Here is a 21,333-nt window from a genome sequence, read left to right on the forward strand (position 1 = left end):
GCATATTTGTGACTTAACCTTATTCTGAACTGGAACAGGAGATGATGAGGAGTTTTAAAACTGTTTCTTTTAATTGGGGCCAATTAACAGAAAGGAATGTCTATTGAAAGGTTTAGAGATGAGAAGCCGAATATTATTAAGGTAGAATGGATAATCTCAAAGGTATTTTATTGTGAACATGCTGATTGATGTGGAGAGGTGCAGGGTGGAGTTATGGTTTGGTATTGACTTAATGTTGAATAAATGACTTTTCCCATGTATTTGGTGACTGTTAATTTTTGAATGGAGAAAACCCCATATGGGAACTGTATGGTGTTATTTATAATTAGGGCAGGATAATGGTAAATAAGATAAGGGAATTATTTTCTATCTAGTTTCCTTATTGGTTTAATGGACACTAGCGGAGGGGTCCGTGCTTCACAGGGGTTGGAATGGAATTGCAACATTGCTATTTGCTACATTAAAAAAGATAATGGTTTCTTAATAAGAAACTTGCAATTATAAGTACTCAAGTATTGAAATTCATATAAAGACTTAAAAGATATCATTATGTGTTCATTTTTTAAATATTGCTTCAGTAAAGCATTTCATATAAAAGAATACGATCATATAGTGATAGTTTTGAGCTCTACTTCATAGCTCTTCTTTGTTTTACATCGAGAACTCCTAGTTGACCCGGACAGTAGGACCATTTGGCCCAAGAACTGTCCAGGCAACTGATTCCATTTTTACTCCAAACCCGGTCCCTAGCAAAAAATCGTTGAATTAGTCAACGACTCGTTGACCCATTCAACAATTTTTGTCCATTTTTTATTTTTTAATTTTTGTTGTCATAATGAGCCATCCATTTGAACTAGAAGGTCAAACCGTCAACCTGGAAACCGGTGGCTAGAACAGTTCCATTTCCGGGTCATTTTTCTAGATGTCAATAATCAGACGAAATAACTTTGTAGTCTTAGTCATGGGAAGGGTGGGCATTACAAGGGATTCCAAAACCTTGAAAAAGATAAATCCAAAGTAAACTTAAACACAGAAAAAATTGGCGATAAATCCACCAAACTGGAAAAGCCAAGGAAAAAAAAAATAGAAAATCAAGTCCAAAGTTCTGCTTTGAGACGGAGCTAAACATACATGCAATTAAAGAAAGAGACAAAGTAGACCATCTTGTAAGAAAAAAAAAATTGCACAAGAAAACCCAAAGAAAAAACAAAAGGGACGAAGTAAAATGGTGGTAAACCTTAGACCGTACACACTTGAATAAAGCCAATAGTAGAAGAAACATTTGAATAGTGAAAATCCAAAAGCATAAAAAGCTATCATTTTTGAACCGCCATTGACTCGGACAGACGGACATTTTAACCTAGGAACCTTCCAAGCAATTGGTTTCGTTTTACCCCAATCCCGGTCCTTGACAAAAACCGTTGAATCGATCAACGACCCATTGACTCGAGTAGTCAAACTGTTGACCCATTGACCCATTCAATGGATTTGACCATTTTTTATTTTTTTTATTGGGAACCGTCTAGGCAACCGGTTTCGTTTTATCCAAATCTCGGTCATTGACCAATTCAGTGGTTTTTGGCCATTTTTTTGGTCATTGGCCAAAAACCACTGAATTGGTCAATGACCCATTCACCTGAGTGGTTGAACCATTGATTCATTGACCCATTCAATGGTTTTTTGGCCATTATTTATTTATTTTTTTATTTTTTGTTGTCAGAACGGGCTGTCTATTCAAATCGGATGATCAAACCATCGACCTGAAAACCGGTGGCCAAAATGGTTCCATTTTTGGACTATATGAGTCACACACTCGAATGACATAACACATTGATATTACTTAATGGATCTCACACACTTAATTTTTTGCTTGTAATTTTTGTTGTCATAATGGGCTGTCCATTCAAACCAAACGATCGAACCACCATTTTTTTTTATTTTATTTTTAATTGGGAACCATCTAGGCAACCGGTTCTGTTTTACCCCAATCCCAGTCCTTGGCCAAAAACCGTTGAATCGGTCAATGACCCATTGACTCTAGTGGTTGAACCATCAACCCGTTGACTCGTTCAATGGTTTTTGGCTATTTTTTTTTTATTTCTTTTAATTTTTGTTGTCAGAGCGGGTTGCTCGTTCAAACTGGTCAATCGAACCATTGACCCAAAAATCGATAGCCAGAACGATTCCGTTTTTTGGGTTGTATGAGTTATGCACTCGAATGACATAATACGTATGATACTGCTTAATAGACTTCACACACTCAATTTTTTCCCTGTAGTTTATGTTGTTAGAACGGGCCGTCCGTTTTAACCAGACGATCGAACCGTCAATCCAAAAATCGGTGGCTAGAATGATTCTGTAATTTTTTGCTTGTAATTTTTGTTGTCAGAATGGACCATTCATTCAAATCAGATGGTCGAACTATCGACGTAAAATTGATAGCATATATATATTAAAGGGCTGCCATTTGGCAAAAGGGGAGACCACCCCTATCCCTATCCCTTCAAAATAAAAAAAAAAACAAAAAAAAAACAGAAAATTAAGAAAAGGGTTTGAAGGAAAGAGAGGCCCTCTCGTGTGAACCACTTTGCTTTATATATATAATATAATATAATAAATAAAATATATTAAACCTGACATTGATCTCAACTGTCCTTTTACACCGTGCTAAATTTGATTTGATCTCAACTGTTTGAGTTACCAAATAAGCACATTTGGCAAAAGGAAGTAGAAAAGTTGGATCAATCCTGATCCCAACCCAAAACCTTCTAATTGAGTTAGGGTTAGGGTTGATTTTAGCCCCACCTAACCGGCCCCCATTTGCACCTCTGTATGAGACGGAGTGGAACTTGTGGTCGTGGAGCATATATTCCTGTGTACTGTTTATAACCTGTTCGGTCCCACTTGGCCCCAAGGCGGAGAAGACGAGGAGGCTGCTGTTGACCGTGTTCGCTAACAGCTGAAGTTGCCAAACTGAATTGACTGAACAAGCTCTTAACAATGGAGGCTCCGAGTCAGTGATCTTCGTAGTTGAAGCTAGGTTGACCACTATACCCTCGCTTATTTCATTATTTCGATTATTTGATCCACTAAAAGACACGAAGCAATAGTCATTCACTATAGCCACTTTAGCCGTTATCAAACGGCCAACAAAATCAAGTTCATTAGGATCGGTTCCATGTCCGAACGCCGTAGACGAACAAGATCCAGGTACTGATCAGCTCCATCGTTGATTTTCTAGGGTTTTATGTGGTTGACACGTATATCCTTTTTTTTTTTTTTTTTTTTCTTTAGTGGATTCTCTTCGCAGTCTTAACATCGGTTCTTCATTCAGTTCAGGCTCTGAGGTGTAAATCGGTTGCTGGTGAAATGACGGTTGGTTATGATGCAGAACAGGACTATGTACCCCCAAAGAAGAAACCTCCTAGCGAGGATGAAAAGAGGTGATTATATTTGAATTTTGCAATTTTTATCGGAAATTTGAATGTGGACATGATTGATTCGATTTTTTTTTTTATTTGACTTAAGAAACAAAGATATGGGTTCTTTTTTCTGGAATTTTGTTTATTTATTTTTGTTTCTAATAATCAGGAGAAAGAAAATTGTACCCGGAAGTCTTATGAAGGCTGAAATGAGGCCTGGAGGGGGTACTGCGATGCCTGCAGATGGTGATCAGGTCTATTCTTCAATCATTTCCAGTTGAATTATCACTTGTGTCTATCAGGTGTATGTGGATGCTCCCATCAAAGAGCATGGACAATTAAGACAGCAAAACCAATGGTGTTTTCCTTGATTCAATCAGAGATTTTCCTTAATGACAGTAAATGTAGCATGATTGCAATTCACTGACTTCCTGTAATTGTTAGAACTATAATAGCACTCTAATACAAAACCGTGAATTTTAATTAGTCTTGCATTAACATGGTGAAATTGCTGTAAGAAAACCTGAATGTTACACTCTGAGACAATGGTTGCCCATTCAAAAAGCAAAATGTGATTCTTAGGGATGACCTAAGTGTAGTAACTTATTTGGCAGTTTGAGTACTACCACATTTTTGGCTCAAACTCCTTAGTTAAAAAGCTAATAAAGAGAGCCTTCCTGTTAAAATGTGTTATATTTAAGTGTCCATCCACATCCCATGATTCTTTATATTCCAGAGGGAGGGAGAACACAGATTAGCAATTCTGAATTTGGAAATTGCTTTTTGCAGGTTATATTTCATTGCACAATACGGACACTAGATGGAGTTATTGTTGAATCCACAAAATCAGAATATGGAGGTAAGTTGACTCTTTTCTTTAAAGTTTGGGCTGAATACCCTTAAAAAACAAATTCATCAGACTATGGTTTTTCGCATTATTTTCTTGAAGATCTTGGATTCCAGTTATTGAGAGAATGGAGGGAAAATTGGCTTTTTGGAAAGCTAAACATCTCTCTTTTGGGGGCAGAGTGACACTGATTAAGAGCACTCTTTCTAATCTTCCTACCTATTTCCTCTCTCTATTCCCCATTCCAATCAAAATAGCAAATAGATTGGAGCAAATCCAGAGGAACTTCTTATGGAGGGGATGGGAGAAGGAAAAGAAGATCCACACTGTAAATTGGGAGCAAGTTTGTCTCCCAAAGGAAGTTGGTGGGCTGGGAATAAGGAATTTGAAGAAATTTAATTCTGCCCTTCTTAGTAAATGATTATGGAGGTTTGCTATTGAAAGAAATGCATGGTGGAGAAATCTTATTGTGGAAAAATATGGGGTGGAATGGGGTGATTGGAGATCCAAGTGCTCTCATTCAAGAGGGGTAAGGTCTATTTGGGTAGGCATTTTGAAGATCCTTCCTATTTTTTGTGGAAGGGATCAAATTTAAGGTGGGAAATGGGGAAAGAATTAAATTTTGGAAGGACTCTTGGTGCTCAGAGATGTGTTTGAAAGAAGCTTTCCCTCTTCTGTACCAAATCTCTGTAAATCAGGATTCTTCTATAGCTGAGAATTTTAATGTATCAGGTGATTCCATTATTTGGAATCCGCTTTGTAGGAGAAGTCTCTTTGATTGGGAGGTAGAAGAGTATGCGGCTCTGTTGGGTTTGCTTCAAAATCAGATGATTGATTTAAATCTGGAGGTTGAATGGAGCTGGAAATGGAAAGCAGATGGCTATTTCTCTGTTAAAATTATGTTTCTTAAGTTGGTCAGTCCCGCCAGGCATATTTGGAATTCAACTAGTCCCTCTAAGGTAAATTTTCTGGTTTGGACAATGGTTCTAGACAAGTGTCTGACCAGAGTTAATCTGGAGAGACGTGGCATTCAGATTCAGGATACTTCGTGTGGCTTGTGTGGTACTCCTGCAGAACCTACTGGGCACTTGTGTATCCATTGCCCAATTTCTTCTTATGTCTGGCGGCATTTCTTTAAGGCCTCGGAAATTAGTTGGGTAATGCCAAATTCAGTAAAGGAGCTGCTGAACTGTTGGAGAATTGAGGGTCTCAGCAAGAAAGGAAAATTGGTTTGGAACACCATTCCGGCAGCTGTACTTTGGGCTATTTGGACTGAGAGAAATAACAGAATTTTCCATGGTAAAACTAAAAGTCCAAATGAAATAGTGCAGAAAGCTGTGGGCAAGTTATTGTCTTGGGTGCCGGTGAAGGAGGAATTTAAACATCAGATTTTGTGTCTGTTGTTTTGTTCTCAGTCTTGGATGAGTCTGAGGTGGTCCTAGGCATCTTTTAATGGCCTGGGCTCTAGTGTAATGTTTCTTTGAATGAATAAATTACCTTACCTTTTACAAAAAAAAAAAAAAGATTTGTTTTATTTATTAATTCTTCTGCTGTTGATTTTCTTGAAGAATAAGAAAATGAGTCAAATGACAAATATGAATTAAGCAGAGAACACATGATACTTCATGGGTTTCCTTTACAGATTTTGGAGCTTTTGATGTAACCATCTGCATCATTTAAAATATCTTTTAACGATATAGGACAAACCAGAGAGTGTATGATCCTTCAATACCGAAAAGCTAAAAGAACTAGAGTTATCTAAATAGGAAGAAACTAAGGTAGAGGGTACATGCAGAAGAAAAGTTAAGGGATCAACTAATTAAAGGAGTAAAGAGGGAATGGAGAATTAGAAAAGAAATAGGGTTATCTAAACTTCTTGACCCTAGTTGTCTAGGCAACGACCTTGTAATCTAAATTATGTATTATATTATATTATGTAATAAGTTAATTGTATTTTTTTGGTAGAACTGGAAAGTTTACTACACAGCTTGAGGGGTAGATCTCCTCCAATAAGTTAATTGTATTGAATTGTTATAAATACACATTAAGATGTGATCCATATGCATGAGGGTTTGGCAAAAGTTTTAGTGCTGGCTGCCAAGCTGACACAACCCTCCTTTTTATCTGGGTTTGGGACTGGCAGTGTAAGATAAGCCACTGACAGAGTTAAAAAGGAAATGAAGAAATGCAAAGATTAGATGGGCTAATGTGGCTCTCTCCCCAACTATAAAAGCAATAGCCTTCACTCTGATGGTTGCTGCATTGGGAATCCAGGAAAATTAGTGGGATGGATCTTTAGAAATCATGTTGGAGTATTGATGGTTTTGTTTATTCAGGCCTAATAAGAGATGGAGATTCCATCAAAGCTTAACTGATGCCACTTGTTCAAGAGTTGCAGTTGAGTTCTTGTTAGGCTACTAATTTGGAGGTGGAAGGGGTTTTTCAAGTGATACTTGAGTGGATGTAGGGTGAAAAAGGACAGGTCTGGGATATTCTGCGGTTTAATTAGGGACTGATACCTCTATTCTCACGATCTAACACCCTGGTTAGATTGGTTACAAGATGACCTACCGATCTAGTAAACTTTCTTGCAAGGGAAGGGGTAAATTGGGTTACCTTGTATTGAGGGTCTGCCCTTGTTCAATAATGCACACTTTATGTGATTTTGGTGGTCGAAATCTTAGTTTTAACTCTTCTTCCTTGAGGGAATGTATTGAGATATTGTACCTTATTTTCTTTCACTTTTAGTATATGTTTTTTTTTTTTTTCTGATCTATTATTGACTAATAAAGAAAAGACAGAAAGAGAACAAATAGGATTTTTAAAGAAGAAAGATGGACTAGAAGGCGATCTGTGATGGAAAAGCATTCTCAAAGATGATCAAACCATGGGCCAAATAGAACACATGTAATGTATGAAAAAGTTCATATCTCTTAGGACTAGGTAGTGTGTAGGAGCAATGAGTTGGGAGGGTTAGGACTAGGTAATGTCGGGAAGAGGAAAACAGATTTATTGATTAAAAAAAACAGCTTTGTAAGGAAGTGGTTGTGGAGACGGCCAGTATTCATGGATCGATGGCTAATGGTTAGGATGTAGGGCTTTCTCCTTGGACAACTATGGCGTCACCACAGAAATAAATTCATGGTATCCTTCCTCTTTTTCTCAATTTTGTCAGGTATGATGTTTGTTTAGACTGTTCTATTTTGGGAGGATATTTGGGTGGGAGCTTCTCCTTTCAAGGATCTCTTTCTGGCTTTATACTCACTTTCCATATATAATAAGAAACTTATCTTAAATTTTCTCACCTCTCCATTGCTTCCTTTGGACTTGAATTGGGATTTCGGTTTTAGAAGAGGGGTAAGGGAAGATGAGTTTGATTTTGTTATTGAGCTTTTGCAAATCCTTGATAATGTTTGTCTCGACCCCTCTAGGCCTGATAGGCTTTGTGGACTCCTTTCTCCAAAGGTCATTTCTCTTGTGCTTCTTTTTTCAAGTCCCTTTATTCCTCTGGTAGCCCCTTGTCTTTTCCTTATAACGAAATTTAGTATCAGTTGTTGGGAAGCTGATCATGGAAGGTTAATAGTATGACTAATTTGCAAAACAGGCCTTTTCTTTGTATTCCCCAAAATTGGTTCATCCTGTATAAGGCTAATGGTGAGAGTTGATACACCTACTAATCTCTTGTTCATATGTTGCTGGTATTTTGGAATAATTTTTGTCCTTGTTTGGGTGCAGGTGTATTTTGCCTTTGGAGGTGGAGAAATTATTTGACCATTAACGTTCTCCAGGCCCAAGAAGAGGGGAAGAATTTTGTGCAAGTGCACAAGGGTGGCTTTATTGTGGACCATGTGGGAAGAAAGAAATGCAAGAATTTTTCTTGAGAAGGAAAGAAGTTGGGAGGCAATGAGGGAGTGTGTTATGAATAGAACAATACATCGGATAAGAACAATGGATACCTCTGCACATGTTTCTTGTGAGGATATTTGGAGAAATTGGGGTGAGGTAGCAATAAGCTCTTCTGAAAAGAAGGTGGTAAATATTACTTGGTCATCCCCTACTAAGATTTTGATTTGAGGGGTATTCTTAAATGTTTTCAATTGCTTTCAGGCTCGAAAACTAATCTCAGCAAAAGTGTGATGATAGGTGCTGGGGATATTCAGCAATCAGTTTTGGAGGAGTGTGCTGGTGCTTTGGTTTCTCTAATAGGAGATTTCCCTTTCTCCTACCTTGTTCTGCCCAATGGGGCTAGGGCAGTGTCTCCCTCCACTTGGCAACCTTTCTTATACCGAACTGAGCAGAGATAGGCAAGTATTTGTCTTTTGGTGGAGAAATCGCCCTGACAAAAAGTGTTCTCTCAAATCTGCTGACTTATTGTCTCTCCTAAAGGCTCCAGCTTTGGTCTTGGAAGGTATAGAATAATTACAAAGGGATATCTTATGGAATGTAAAAGTAGAAAAAAAAAAGAAAATTTATTTGGTTAAATGGGGTTTGGTATGTAGATCTAAAAAAATGTGGCGGTTTGGGAGTGAGAAGAGTGGGAATTTTCAATAAAGCCTTGTTGGGGAAATGGGTTTGGAAGTTTGGGAGGAAGAGGGAAGCACTTTGGAGAAAGGGTGGTAGCTTCTAAGTATGGGGTGCTAAATTTTGGGTAGGATGTGAGGGAGGTAAGATCATCCTATGGGGTAGTGTGTGGAAGGGGATTATGAGTTTTAACTCTTTGATGCAACCTTTTTTTTCTTGGAGAGTGGGGAATGGTTCTGGAATGCAATTTTGGGAAGATGAATGGCATGGAGTTGGAAATTATGTGAACTCTGCCCAAGGCTTTACAATTTAAGCAAGAAAGGGGTGACAACATCCCAATGCTACAAAGATAGAAATGGCTCAGTGGTTTGGGATTGGGAGGTGGAGTGTGTGGGGATGCTGTCGAAATTGCAAGAGGTGGTGGTTGATCCCTTGGTGTTAGATTTGAAATGATGGAAGGAATGCAAGAATGGAAGGGTCACAGTCAAATCTCTTTATATGCTTTGCTTAGGAATTAGGTTGAGCTTGATGCAATAAAGGTGTTTAGGGGAAACCGGTTTCTCCAAGAATGGGGGCATTTACTTGGATGGTTTCAATGGGCAGCATTCTCACTCAAGATAAGTTGAAAAAATAGGCCTTCATTCAGTTCCCAAACAGGTGTGTTATGTATGGCTGAGGAGGAGAATATTCTACACTTGTTATTCCAATGCAGTGTTCTTCTAATGCCACTTTGTAAGAGGAATTTGGGTTTACTTCAACTTTTCAACATGACTGGGTGGTCATCCAAAGGTTTTGCTGAGATCTTTGGAAGCCAACCAAGAGTGCTTGGGAATACCAAGGCAAAAATTATTTGGAGTTGCATCTCCTTTGCGTGCTGGAAGGTTCTAAAGGAAAGAAATAGACAAAGTTTTGAGGGGAAATTGAAAACCAATGAAGAATTAGGGGCATTAATCAGTTCGAAGATAATTGGACGGGTTCTAATACTTCTAGAATTAAAGGCCTCAGCAAAAACGACTTTGGAGCGGAATTATGAACTTGGAAATGTTTGAGATTTTTTTTTCCTGGAGTAAAGGTAATGTAACTTTCTTAAACTTTAGAAAGAGCAGAAATGCAACTCCCCTCCCCCCCAGAGAACCCATTGGGTAGGAATCAGTGGGCTAAGAGGTTAAGGCAAAAGACCATTACAGGGCTGGAATACCTGATGGGCTTAATCTCAAAGAAATAGACAAATTTTTGAGGGGAAATTGAAAACCAATGAAGAATTAGGGGCATTAATCAGTTCGAAGATAATTGGATGGGTTCTAATACTTCTAGAATTAAAGGCCTCAGCAAAAGCGACTTTGGAGTGGAATTATGAACTTGGAAATGTTTGGGATTTTTTTTTTCCTGAAGTAAAGGTAATGTAACTTTCTTAAACTTTAGAAAGAGCAGAAATGCAACTCCCCTCCCCCCAGAGAACCCATTGGGTAGGAATCAATGGGCTAAGAGGTTAAGGCAAAATACCATTACAGGGCTGGAATACCTGATGGGCTTAATCTCACATGAGTTCATCATCTTTGGGCTTCATAGGGTGGCTAAACCCAAGGATTACTTAAACATAAGTATTGGGCCCAAACTGAGCTCAATGTGTTTGGCTCAGGGGTTCACTACCCTTGTGTAGTGAATTCAACCTATCTCTTAAAAGAGAGGGGATGAACCCATGTATGGTTGTGTGAGACCTTTGTGGGTCCCACACCATACAATGATCAGGCCAATGTGGTCTTGCAATGCCTAAGTTAGTGAACATTAAAGAAAATGGGCCTCAAGGCTCAATTTAAGGCTTATGCCTGGAAGTACAAGACATATTCCTTACAACATGTGGTATATTATATGTGTCTATATGCATATCTATGCGTATTTAGTTGTGCATGTATTTATTCAACATATTTGAACATTGTTGTCTTTACATAACTTAAGTAACTCAAGGATTGTTCAATGCTTACCAAAAAGAGGATTGTTTGAATGATTAACTTATGTGGCAGGCAAGGGTATTCCAACAAGGCATGTTCTTGGGAAAAGCAAGATGATTCTGGGGTTGTTAGAAGGAATTCCCACCATGTTGAAGGGTGAAGTAGCAATGGTACTGTTTCCGAAGTTTCCTGACCGATTACATATTAGTTGGAAGTTGTACAATCAAAGTATATGTATCCATCTGTATACAATAGGATGAATATCTTTTGGTTGATATCTTGTCACCTTCTTCGTATTCCTTCTTTTTCTTTTAGTATATTTTATCTTACTTACAAAAAATAATATTATATTATAATTATATAGTTTCATAAAATCTCTTACATTTCATGGTGAATCAGTACCATACAGACTGAACAGTTTGGGGGGGGTGTTTGGTACTTTAGTGTGTTTTCATTTGGTTTCAGAACACACCATGGTAGTTTTGAATGTCTTGTCGGGGTGTTACAAGTAATGGTACCAGCAATTCATTGTTCTAAAACACAAAATCTCACATAAATTTGAATAGACTATTTTCTCATGTTCTGGAACACACCAAACCTTTGGGAGCCACAGTACTGAACTTTCTGTTGGTGTGCAAAGAAGATTTAGTTAATCTAGTCAAGTTTTACCTAGAAAGTTAAGATGTTTTATGAATTTGTTCTGATTAGTTTGATATATTACTAGGTTATTTCTTATAACCTTTTGTTTATTTTTTGATGCTTGTTTTTAGTTCAAGATGAAACCTGAACTACACTATGGCGAGGTTGATTGTCCAGTTGCAGTTCAAGAGAGCTTTCCCAAGCTTGAGGAACTTCATTTCCAGATTGAGTTGATAGACTTCTTTAAAGTGAAGGCAAGGATTTTTTTTTTCTTTTTTTTTTGTTACTCTACTATGATTTTCTCTATCTACATCTTTTTAACCACACAAATTTGATCTGCTAGAATTTTATCCTTTAACAAGTTTTTATTTACTGTGAATATTTCCTATGTTTAACCCTTACAGTTCTATTTGTGGTTCTTTCTCCTAGTTGTAGATCTGTAAGTTCTAGTGCTTGGTTCATGGGTGCTACTTATAGAAGTTATCTGGGTACTCTGTCTCATCATAAAGGATTTCTCTACTTTATGTTATCTTTCAACCTTGCTGGATTTTATTTTATGATTAAGACTCTAATAAGTCATAAAAAAAAGAGGAAGAAGAGTTCTAATGCAAAAAACTAGATATGTTGGAGTTCAGAACAGTGCAAAACATCCTAAAGACAATTGACCCAATATACAAAACTGACTTGTTCTCTGATGTATTCAGCAGGATAAACTTCACAGGAACTGAGAAGAAATTGTGAAAAATTAATGGATTTTTTTCTTTTAATATTCTACGTTATAGCTTTATGTCAATATGCAATGAAATTTCTCATTATTAATTAACCAGAAAAGGGAAAAGAAGCTAGCCACAAGACAAACTTGTGCAATTGGTGCATATGCTCCATCCCAACCTCAGCTTGGGTGTACTTATGTATAGGCATTTAGATTTTACACTTGAAACAGTTAATGCTTTATGAGCTTTAGGTAAGTGTTGTGATTGAGAGATACTTAATAATGGAAATGAATGGTGTAAGGATAAGCCAGACCATCACTTACAGCATTTTTGACATAACTTTTCTCAAGTTATCTTGAAATTGTTCATGACCAATGGCACCTTACATTTATGTTAAGATTCAGTTATTAGTCCAGCATTTCTATTATTATTATTATTATTTATTTTCATTTCTTTATGTGGTACTTTTCCAGGTCATCAGTGAGGATTTGGGAGTTCTTAAGAAGGTATTGCTGATCATGATCATTCATTATGTTCAAATTGTTTCTTTTCCACGAGGAAATGTATAATCTATTTGTTGATACTTTTCGGTTGTTCAGAATGCTTGTAATTTAGATTGGCATTTGTATGTGAAGAACATTCTGAATGGTTAGCTTTTTCTTTGCTATTAGATTTCATTGTTTATATTGTTTACTTGTATTTGTGAAGAAACTCCCTGATGTACCATTTTATTGTAGTCCTTATTGTATTGTTTCTCTTATTTTATTATTATTTTCCCTTCAACCTTGTAAGGGCCTCTTTGTAAATTCTCTAATTTCTGTTGCCCTACAAGGGCCTCTCTGTAATTTCTTTAATTTCGTTTTCTATATAAAGGACCCTTGGGGTAGGGTCGAATCATCCATTCTTCATCCCCAGAATTCTATATTCTGCTCTGGGTTTGTTGACATAGTATCAGAGCAGACTGCTCTATAATCTCTGCTTTTTCTTTGCTCATTCGTTGGGCATATTAGGGGTTTTTGTTCTCAGGGTGTTTTGACTGGTGTTAGGGCTGTTCTCTTCAATCCTAACTCTAGTTCCTCTTGGAGGCTTCTATCTGGAAGGATTTCTGATTGGCTGTGTTGCCCAAATCCTTTTTTTTTTTTTCACTCAGAATATCAATGGGAACTGACAAGTCTTGGAGGAGTTTTGGTTTTCTCTCCTGGGTGGTAGCAAACTTTTTCCTCTTTCTATGTACTGATTTCTCCAGGGCGGCAACAGCCTGGCTCCTTATGGTTCAGTTTTGAACAGCTACAAATTAAGGAATCTCAATAATCTAGCTTCTTCCTCCCTCAATAACAACAGTTTTGAACCTTTTTTTTTGGGTTGCTTCGACAGAGGAACTTCAATAGGCATCAAGTCCTCTCTTCAAGCTGATCTGGAAAACTTCTCATTTCAGGTTGGCGCATCTCACTATTGTCTTAATCGACTATTATCAGTCCTTGGAACCCTAGTTTTGTGCTGCCCTAGGGTATTTTTTGCTTTTGGTTATCAGTCCTTGGAACCTTAGTTTGATCTGCCCTAATTTTGTGTTGTTCTGGGTTGTTTATTGGAGGATTTTGATTCCTCTATAAAGTTTCTTGCTAAAGTTATAATGTCTCTTGTTGCTCATTATTCATGGCCTATATCAGATGGATATGAAGAATGCCTTCCTAAATGGAGATCTGCAGGAGGAGGTATACATGGATTTACCACCAGGGGTAATCTTACTTAATAGTGAGGGGAAGGTTTGTCATTTAAGAAAATCTCTTTATGGGCTTAAACAGTCCCCTAGAGATTGGTTTGATAGATTCAGGAAGGCTTTTCTTAGAATTGGGTTTACACAATCACAAGCGGACCATACTTTGTTTATAAGAAGGATTAATGGCCTACTCACCTTGTTGGTAGTGTAGGTGGATGATATTGTTGTCACTGGAGATGATCACTCTGGGATAAACCAACTAAAGTCATTTCTTGCTTCTAAATTTGAAATCAAAGATCTTGGGAATCTCAGATACTTTTTTGGAATCAAAGCGGCAAGTTAAAGGGAGGGGTATTCATTTCACAGAGGAAGCATGTCTTTGATCTCCTTCATAAACTGAGTGTTGATGATGGAGATATTCTTCCAGACAAGGGTGTCTACTAGAGGTTTGTTGGTCTGCTTCTTTACCTGTGCTTGACTCGACTTGATATATCCTATGTTGTTAGCATGGTGAGTCAGTATATGCAGTCCTATAACTTCACATATGCACGCTGTCAACTGGATTTTTGCCTACCTAAAGGGGTGTCCAGGTAAAGGAATGTTATACTCTAACCAAGGACATCTCAAGGTCGAGGCTTATGCTGATGCTGATTGGGCAAGTTCTATAGATGATAGAAGATCCACCTCTGGTTACTTCACATTGGGAGGAGGTAATGTTGTGTCTTGGAAAAGCAAAAAACAATTTGTTGTTGCTCGATCTGGTGTTGAAGCTGAACATAGAGCTATGGCTCATGGTGTATCAACGGGTGTCAATGGACTGGTTTTGGGTTGGACTCCGTCCAAATAAAAACCTATTTGGACGGATTGGACGGACCAATAAGGCATATTGAATTTGGACGGACTAGACGGACCAATACGCCATATTGGATTGGACCTGGTCCGTCCATAATGAATTTATATTGGATTGAGCCAATATCTGGTCCATTGATAGAAGATAAGAACATAGGTATCAATGGACCAGATTTGAGTTGAAACAAATCTAAATTAACAAGGATTTGAACAGATTGGACAGTTTTTGGACCAGTCCAAAATGGTCCAAAATATTCATTGGACAGGATTGGACCAAGTCCAATTGTAATGGACTCACATTGGACTGGACTGGATTGGACCAAATCTAGTCCAATTGACACCCCTAGGTGTATCAGAGTTGCTATGGTTGAAGTCTTTGTTATTAGAGATTGGGATCCAAGCCGAAACCCCAATGATTCTACACAGTGACAATCAAGCTACCATAAACATTACTCATAACCCTGTTTAACATGGTCGCACAAAGCATATTGAAGTTGACAAATACTTAATTATAGAAAAGATAGCTAATGGAGAAATATGTGTGCCTTTTGTTAAGTTAGAGAACCAACTTGCTGGTTACCTCACTAAGGGTCTGAACAAGCCAAAGCTTGATAGAAGCTTAAGCGAGCTGGGCATGATAGATATCTATGCTCGGCTTGAGGAGGAGTGTTGAGAATGCGCATTTGGTTAGGTAAGAGAACCAACTTGCTGATTGCCTCACTAAGGGTCTCAACAAGCCAAAACTTGATAGAAGCTTGAGCAAGTTGGGCATGATAGATATCTATGCTCAGCTTGAGGGGGAGTGTTGAGAATGTGCATTTGGCTTAGGCATGTTGTCTTTTCCTATTATTTGTATTTTGGGTGCCCTTATGGGGACATGATTGTAATTTTTGACTTAGTATATGTAGAGAACACTGATGTGGTCCCCACTATGTTTGTATGGTAGCATTATTTTAGTTAGTTATGACAGTGTTAGTTTGTAGTTATTTCAGTTAGTTGTTTCAGTTTTATTATTAGTTTTCTTTTATTTTTTTTGCCATGTAGGCATTAAGGGCAATTAAGCTCTTTTACAATTAGTCAACATTTATATAAATCTTAAGATTGGGTCGGTAGATGTTATGACCCTCCCCCCCTCTCTTTTTTTTGAAATTCTCTTCGTCTACCTCTTCTCTTCTTCTCCTCTTCAAATTTTGCATCTATTTCTTTTTAAATTCAAGACTTATTGTAGTCTTGATCGACTACTTGGTATCAGAGCCAACCTAGGAGCTCTTATTCTAGTCTAATTAGGCCGACTGCATGAAAACCTCCTAGGTTTGGAAGTTTTTCAATAGAGAAGGTGGATTGGCTGATTCTTGGAGGTTACTGGTAGTGTACGACTGCTAGAATCAAAAGAAGCTTCGAATCCTCAAGATTAGGGTTTTGCATCAGCTAGAAGCTGGCAGCCAGATATTTTTTCATAAAGCAAGCCTTTTTCTTGATATTGACTTTAGAAAAGATCATCTTGGTTTATTCTGAGAGGTGCGACTGGGAAATATTTGCTTTTTGCCTGTGTTTTCTTTAGGGTTTTGAGAGAAAACCCTAAAATTCAGAACTGTTGTTGGTTTCAGATAAGAATTTTTGAACTTGTTTCATTCAGAACTGTGTTTTTTGTTCTTTATAAGACCTAGGCCGACTGCTATCAGTTGTTTGGGTGCTGTTTCTCTTATTACAGTAGTTAAAAAAGGGTCTTTTTTTTTTATCAAGAATGGAGCTCAAGAATCAAGGGGAAGGTGTTTTGGGGACTAGCAATTCTAGTAACATGTCTGAGAATACCTTTCAGATTACAACTGTTAAGTTTGATGGATCAAACTACTTAGAATGGATTCAATTGGCCATGGTGACCATTGGGGGTAGAGGAAAACTGAGCTGCTTGTTGGGAGATGTGAAAGAACCAACTAAAGAAGACCAAACTTATACCAAATGGGTTCGGGAGAACTATTTGATTATGACATGGCTGTGCAACTCTATGTAGTCACATATCAATCATAACTATTTGTGGGCAAAAACAGATCAGGAAATCTGGGATGTCATGAAAGAGACCTACTCCCAACCCCTTTATGTGAGGTTAACAACCTAGAAAAACACTTGAGTGGGAAAGTCAGAAAGATGTACAAACTCATAGAAAGCAAGTTAAAACTAATAAGGTTTTGGAGTTCCTAGTTTGTTTGAGTCCTGAGTATGATATTGTGAGACAACAATTACTGACAAGAGACAGTGTGACCCTATCACAAGCCTACTACTTAGTGCATAGTAAAGAGACTAGGAGAAAGGTTATGATGTAGCATCAGTCTTTCCCACCAGCCTTGGTAGTAGTTAAACCCAAGTCTGGGAGTGATACAGAGAGGGATATAAAGAAGGAAGACAAGTGGGATCTAGTATGTGAACATTGCAAGAAACCTAAGCATACTAAAGACACCTATTGGAAGCTGCACCCTCATCTAGTTCTAGCAAAACTCAGGAATAAAAGGGGTAATGCTAATATGGCTGTTAATACTGATTGTGCACCCTCATCGGGCACAAAAGGCACACCTCTAGACACCCTAGTTGCTCTTCGGGCTGCCTTGACTCAGTTGGAAAAGGAAGTTGGTAATTCAGCTCAGTCATCTCAGGCGCCATCAGCTCCTCCCACGTCAACTTTTCTTGCTCATTCAGATACTCGGGCCTCAACTGATCATGCTTCAGCTCCAAGTAACACTGAACATTGTTGGTGTTTCAAATGTTGCTATAGTAACCCGAACTAGGAAGTGAAGGAAGAAGAAGAGGAAGAAGGAAATAAGGGTCTGTCGAAATCTGATGGACACCCCATCCAGTCGACTCCCTTAATCTTTATTAGAATCTAATAATCTTTTACAAAGACTAAATTGCCCATACTTAAGTGTGGGGCAGAGTACTCTAATAAAACTGCCACATAAGCAAACTACTTAACACACATAAGATGACTAAACTACCCCTATTCGGCTCACTTTAACACTCCCCCTCAAGCTGGAGAATATATGTCATATAATCCCAGCTTGTTACATAGGTAGTTCACTTTCCCTGAGCTTAGAGCTTTTGTAAACAAATTTGCCCACTGATCATTCGAGCCCACATGTTCTGTACTTATCTCTCCAACAAGAACCTTTTCCCTCACAAAGTGGCAATCAACCTCTATGTGCTTCGTTCTCTCATAAAAGACAGGGTTGGAAGAGATATGGAGTGCAGCTTGATTGTCACAGTACAATCTCATAGGTTTATCCATGTGAAACCCAATTTCTTTTAGGAGATTCCTCAACCACACTAATTCACAAGTAGTGTGAGCCATGGCCCTATACTCGGCTTCAACACTGCTTCTGGCCACAACCGTCTGCTTTTTACTCTTCCATGTCACAAGATTTCCTCCAAGAAATGTGCAATAGCTTGTAGTAGATCTTCTGTCATTCACTGAGCCTGCCCAGTCTGCATCTGTATACCCAACTACTTCAAGTTTTCCTCCTGGTTTATACAATAGCCCACGGCCTGGAGCTCCTTTCAAATACCTTACAATTCTAAGAACTGCATCCCAGTGAGGTATACGAGGGTTCTGCATGAATTGGCTCACCACACTGACTGCAAAGGAGATGTCGGGTTTCGTAATAGTCAGATAGTTCAGCTTTCCCACTAGTCGTTTATATCTTCCAAGATCTTCAAATACTTCTCCTGTATCACTGCTCAACTTAACATTTGGTTCCATAGGGTTCTTAGCCGGTTTTGCACCTAACAGTCCCGTTTCTTCCAATAGATCAAGAACATATTTCCTTTGGCACAGATTTACTCCTTGTTTTGACCTGGAAACTTCTATTCCCAAGAAATATTTTAATGTTCCAAGGTCTTTTGTTTGAAAATGATTTTGCAGAAATACCTTTAGTTTGTCAATCCCCAATTTATCACTGCCAGTGATGACAATATCATCCACATATACCACCAATAAGATGTTCCCAGCTTTTGAGTCATAGCTGAACACAGAGTGATCAACCTGGCATTGCTTCATTCCAAAACTCTTCACCACTTTGCTGAACTTCCCGAACCAAGCACGTGGTGATTGCTTCAACCCATAAATTGCCTTCTTCAGTCTGCATATCTTACCATCCTCCCCCTGAGCAATAAACCCAGGTGGTTGCTCCATATATACCTCCTCCACCAGATCACCATGGAGGAAGGCATTTTTTATGTCAAGTTGAAACAGAGGCCAATCATACATAATTGTCAGGGAAATTAGTACACAAACAGAACCAATCTTAGCCACCGGCGAGAATGTCTCCATGTAGTCCACTCCATACAACTGTGAGTAACCTTTAGCAACAAGTCTGGCCTTCAGACGCTCTACACTACCATTTGGCAAGTTTTTTATAGTATACACCCATTTACAGCCCACAACATGCTTACCGGGTGGGAGAGTTGTAAGTTTCCACGTTTGAGTATGTTGAAGAGCAGAAAGTTCCTCCTCCATTGCCCGCTGCCACCCAGGTGAACTAAGAGCTTCTTGAACATTATTAGGTATGAAAATAGAGGACAAAAATGAAACAAAGTGGCGATGTGAGGTAGAAAGACGAGATAAAGAATCAAAATTGGAAATGGGATGGAGGGTAGAACTGCGTTTACCTTTCCGTAAGGCAATGGGTAGGTTAAGGTCTGAAGGTTCAGCAATAGGAGCCATGAGAGGATCCACAGATGAGGTAGAAGCTAGAGGAGGGGCCGGTGTCGTTTGACGTGTATACACTTGTCGGATTGGTGGTCGTCCGGTGGTGATCGGCACTAGATGAGGTGATGAGTCGGCTCCAACAACAGCATCTGGAACAGGATCACTGACAGGAAGAGGAATAGGAAGTAAGGGTGGAGACAAGGGAGCTTCAGAACTCGAGAAGAAGGGTAGAAACTCAAAAAAGGTGACATCAGGGCAGACATAGCATTTTCGGGTAATGGGATTATAACATTTGTACCCTTTTTGAGTCCGAGAGTAGCCAAGGAAGACACATTTAATTGAGCGTGCATCTAGCTTGTCTATTCCAGGACTTAGATTGTGGACAAAGCACACACAACCAAAGACACAAGGAGTTAATGGAAATGGAGATAAAGTGGGAAACAAGATAGAGAAGGGGGATCGACCATGAAGAATGAAAGGGGGCATCCGATTAATGAGAAAACATGCAGTGAGTACAACATCACTCCAAAACCGTTTAGGAACAGTCATGTGGTGAAGAATAGACCGAGCAGTTTCAAGGAGCTGACGATTCTTCCGTTCAGCTACCCCATTTTGTTGAGGGGTGAATGCACATGAGGTCTGATGAATAATGCCACGCTATTTTAAATTGTTGAAATGAAGTAAGAAAGTATTCCCGACCATTATCTGAACGAAGAACTTTGATTGGAACACCAAGTTTTGTGCGTATTTCAGCATGGAATTTTTGAAAAATGGCAAAGAATTCACTTCTTTTTTTCATTAAGTAAATCCATATCATTCTTGAACAATCATCAATAAAGGAGACAAAATACTTGTACCCATTATAAGACTCTATTTTGATTGGACCCCAAACATCTAAAACCAAAGAAAAATGACTCAACATACGACTCTCAACTCTTGGATTGAAGGACACACGACGATGTTTCCCAAACTAACACGACTCACATTGCAAAATTGACAAATGACTCAATGACGGAACCAATATTTTGAGGGCCTTGAGAGATGGATGTCCTAGTCGGCAATGCCATTGTAGAGGAGTAAGTGAAGTCTGAAGAGCAATTGAAGATCCACCACCATCAAGATAATACAATCCACCAGCTTCATGCCCCCCACCAATCTTCTTCCCCGTCTTGAGATCCTGAAAAACACAAGTGCAAGGAAAGAAGGTAACAGAACAGTTAAGAGCTTTGGTTATTTTACTAACAAACATAAGATTGAATGGAAACTTAGGTACATATAAAACAGATGATAAGGGCATAGAAGCCATGTCAACATTACCAACACCACAGATGGGAGATGAGGACCCATTGGCAAGAGTAACATTTTGTGATGTGGAGGTTTCAGAAAGAGAAGAGAACACACTTGGAGTCCCGGTCATATGAACTGAGGCTCCAGAGTCAATAATCCAGGGAGAGGTTTTAGATGACATGCAAGCAATACCTGAGTGGGCAAGTGTGGTAGTGGTATGCTGTGAAGTAGTTTGAAGGAACCGTTCATACTCATCACCTGGTACACTCACCATCTCCCTCCCAAAAGTAGATGTAAATGTGAAAGGAGTTCGGTCTACTTGTTTACTGTCATTGATGTCAACTTCACCTGCTATAGCATGATTAGCCCATTTGGAGGGAGGGCCATGTAGGTCATAACAGAAATTCACTGTGTGTCATTCCCTACCACAATGAATACACTTCCTTGCAGAGTTATTCTTCCCTCTGTCACGACCTCCCCCAGAGTCACGACCACCCCGACCAATCATGGAACTGCCATGGCCACCCCGGGAGGCATGTCCTCCCCCTCTTGTACTGTGTCCACCTCCTCTAGCTGTCACAAGTGCTGATCTATCAGATTGTGTAGGATTCTCTGCCTGTCCCAAAGAGATTCTGCGAAGTCGTGAGAATACTTCCTCAAGTGTAGGAAGGGTGGAAATCCCTAATATTTGGG

General features: G+C 38.8%; 1 protein-coding gene across 7 annotated transcripts in view; it reads left to right on the top strand.

Moving 5' to 3' along the window:
• The first annotated feature begins 2,719 nt into the window (after positions 1-2,719).
• Positions 2,720-21,333, top strand: part of PAS1 (FKBP-type peptidyl-prolyl cis-trans isomerase family protein) — a 73,031-nt gene continuing 54,417 nt past the window's right edge. For 2 of the 7 annotated variants that reach the window (XM_088968928.1, XM_088968931.1), the window contains exons 1-7: positions 2,720-3,210; positions 3,335-3,443; positions 3,592-3,676; positions 4,212-4,281; positions 10,812-10,909; positions 11,510-11,632; positions 12,565-12,597. In XM_088968928.1, coding sequence (XP_088825054.1) covers positions 3,370-3,443; positions 3,592-3,676; positions 4,212-4,281; positions 10,812-10,909; positions 11,510-11,632; positions 12,565-12,597 — 483 coding nt within the window. In that variant the 5' untranslated portion in view covers positions 2,720-3,210; positions 3,335-3,369. The remainder of the gene's footprint in view (positions 3,211-3,334; positions 3,444-3,591; positions 3,677-4,211; positions 4,282-10,811; positions 10,910-11,509; positions 11,633-12,564; positions 12,598-21,333) is intronic. The other 5 variants (XM_088968926.1, XM_088968930.1, XM_088968929.1 and 2 more) reach the window with 4 other exon arrangements.

Source organism: Nelumbo lutea, chromosome 2 (assembly GCF_056320005.1).
Source record: "Nelumbo lutea isolate HS-2025 chromosome 2, American lotus-T2T, whole genome shotgun sequence".
Classification (NCBI taxonomy): domain Eukaryota; kingdom Viridiplantae; phylum Streptophyta; class Magnoliopsida; order Proteales; family Nelumbonaceae; genus Nelumbo; species Nelumbo lutea.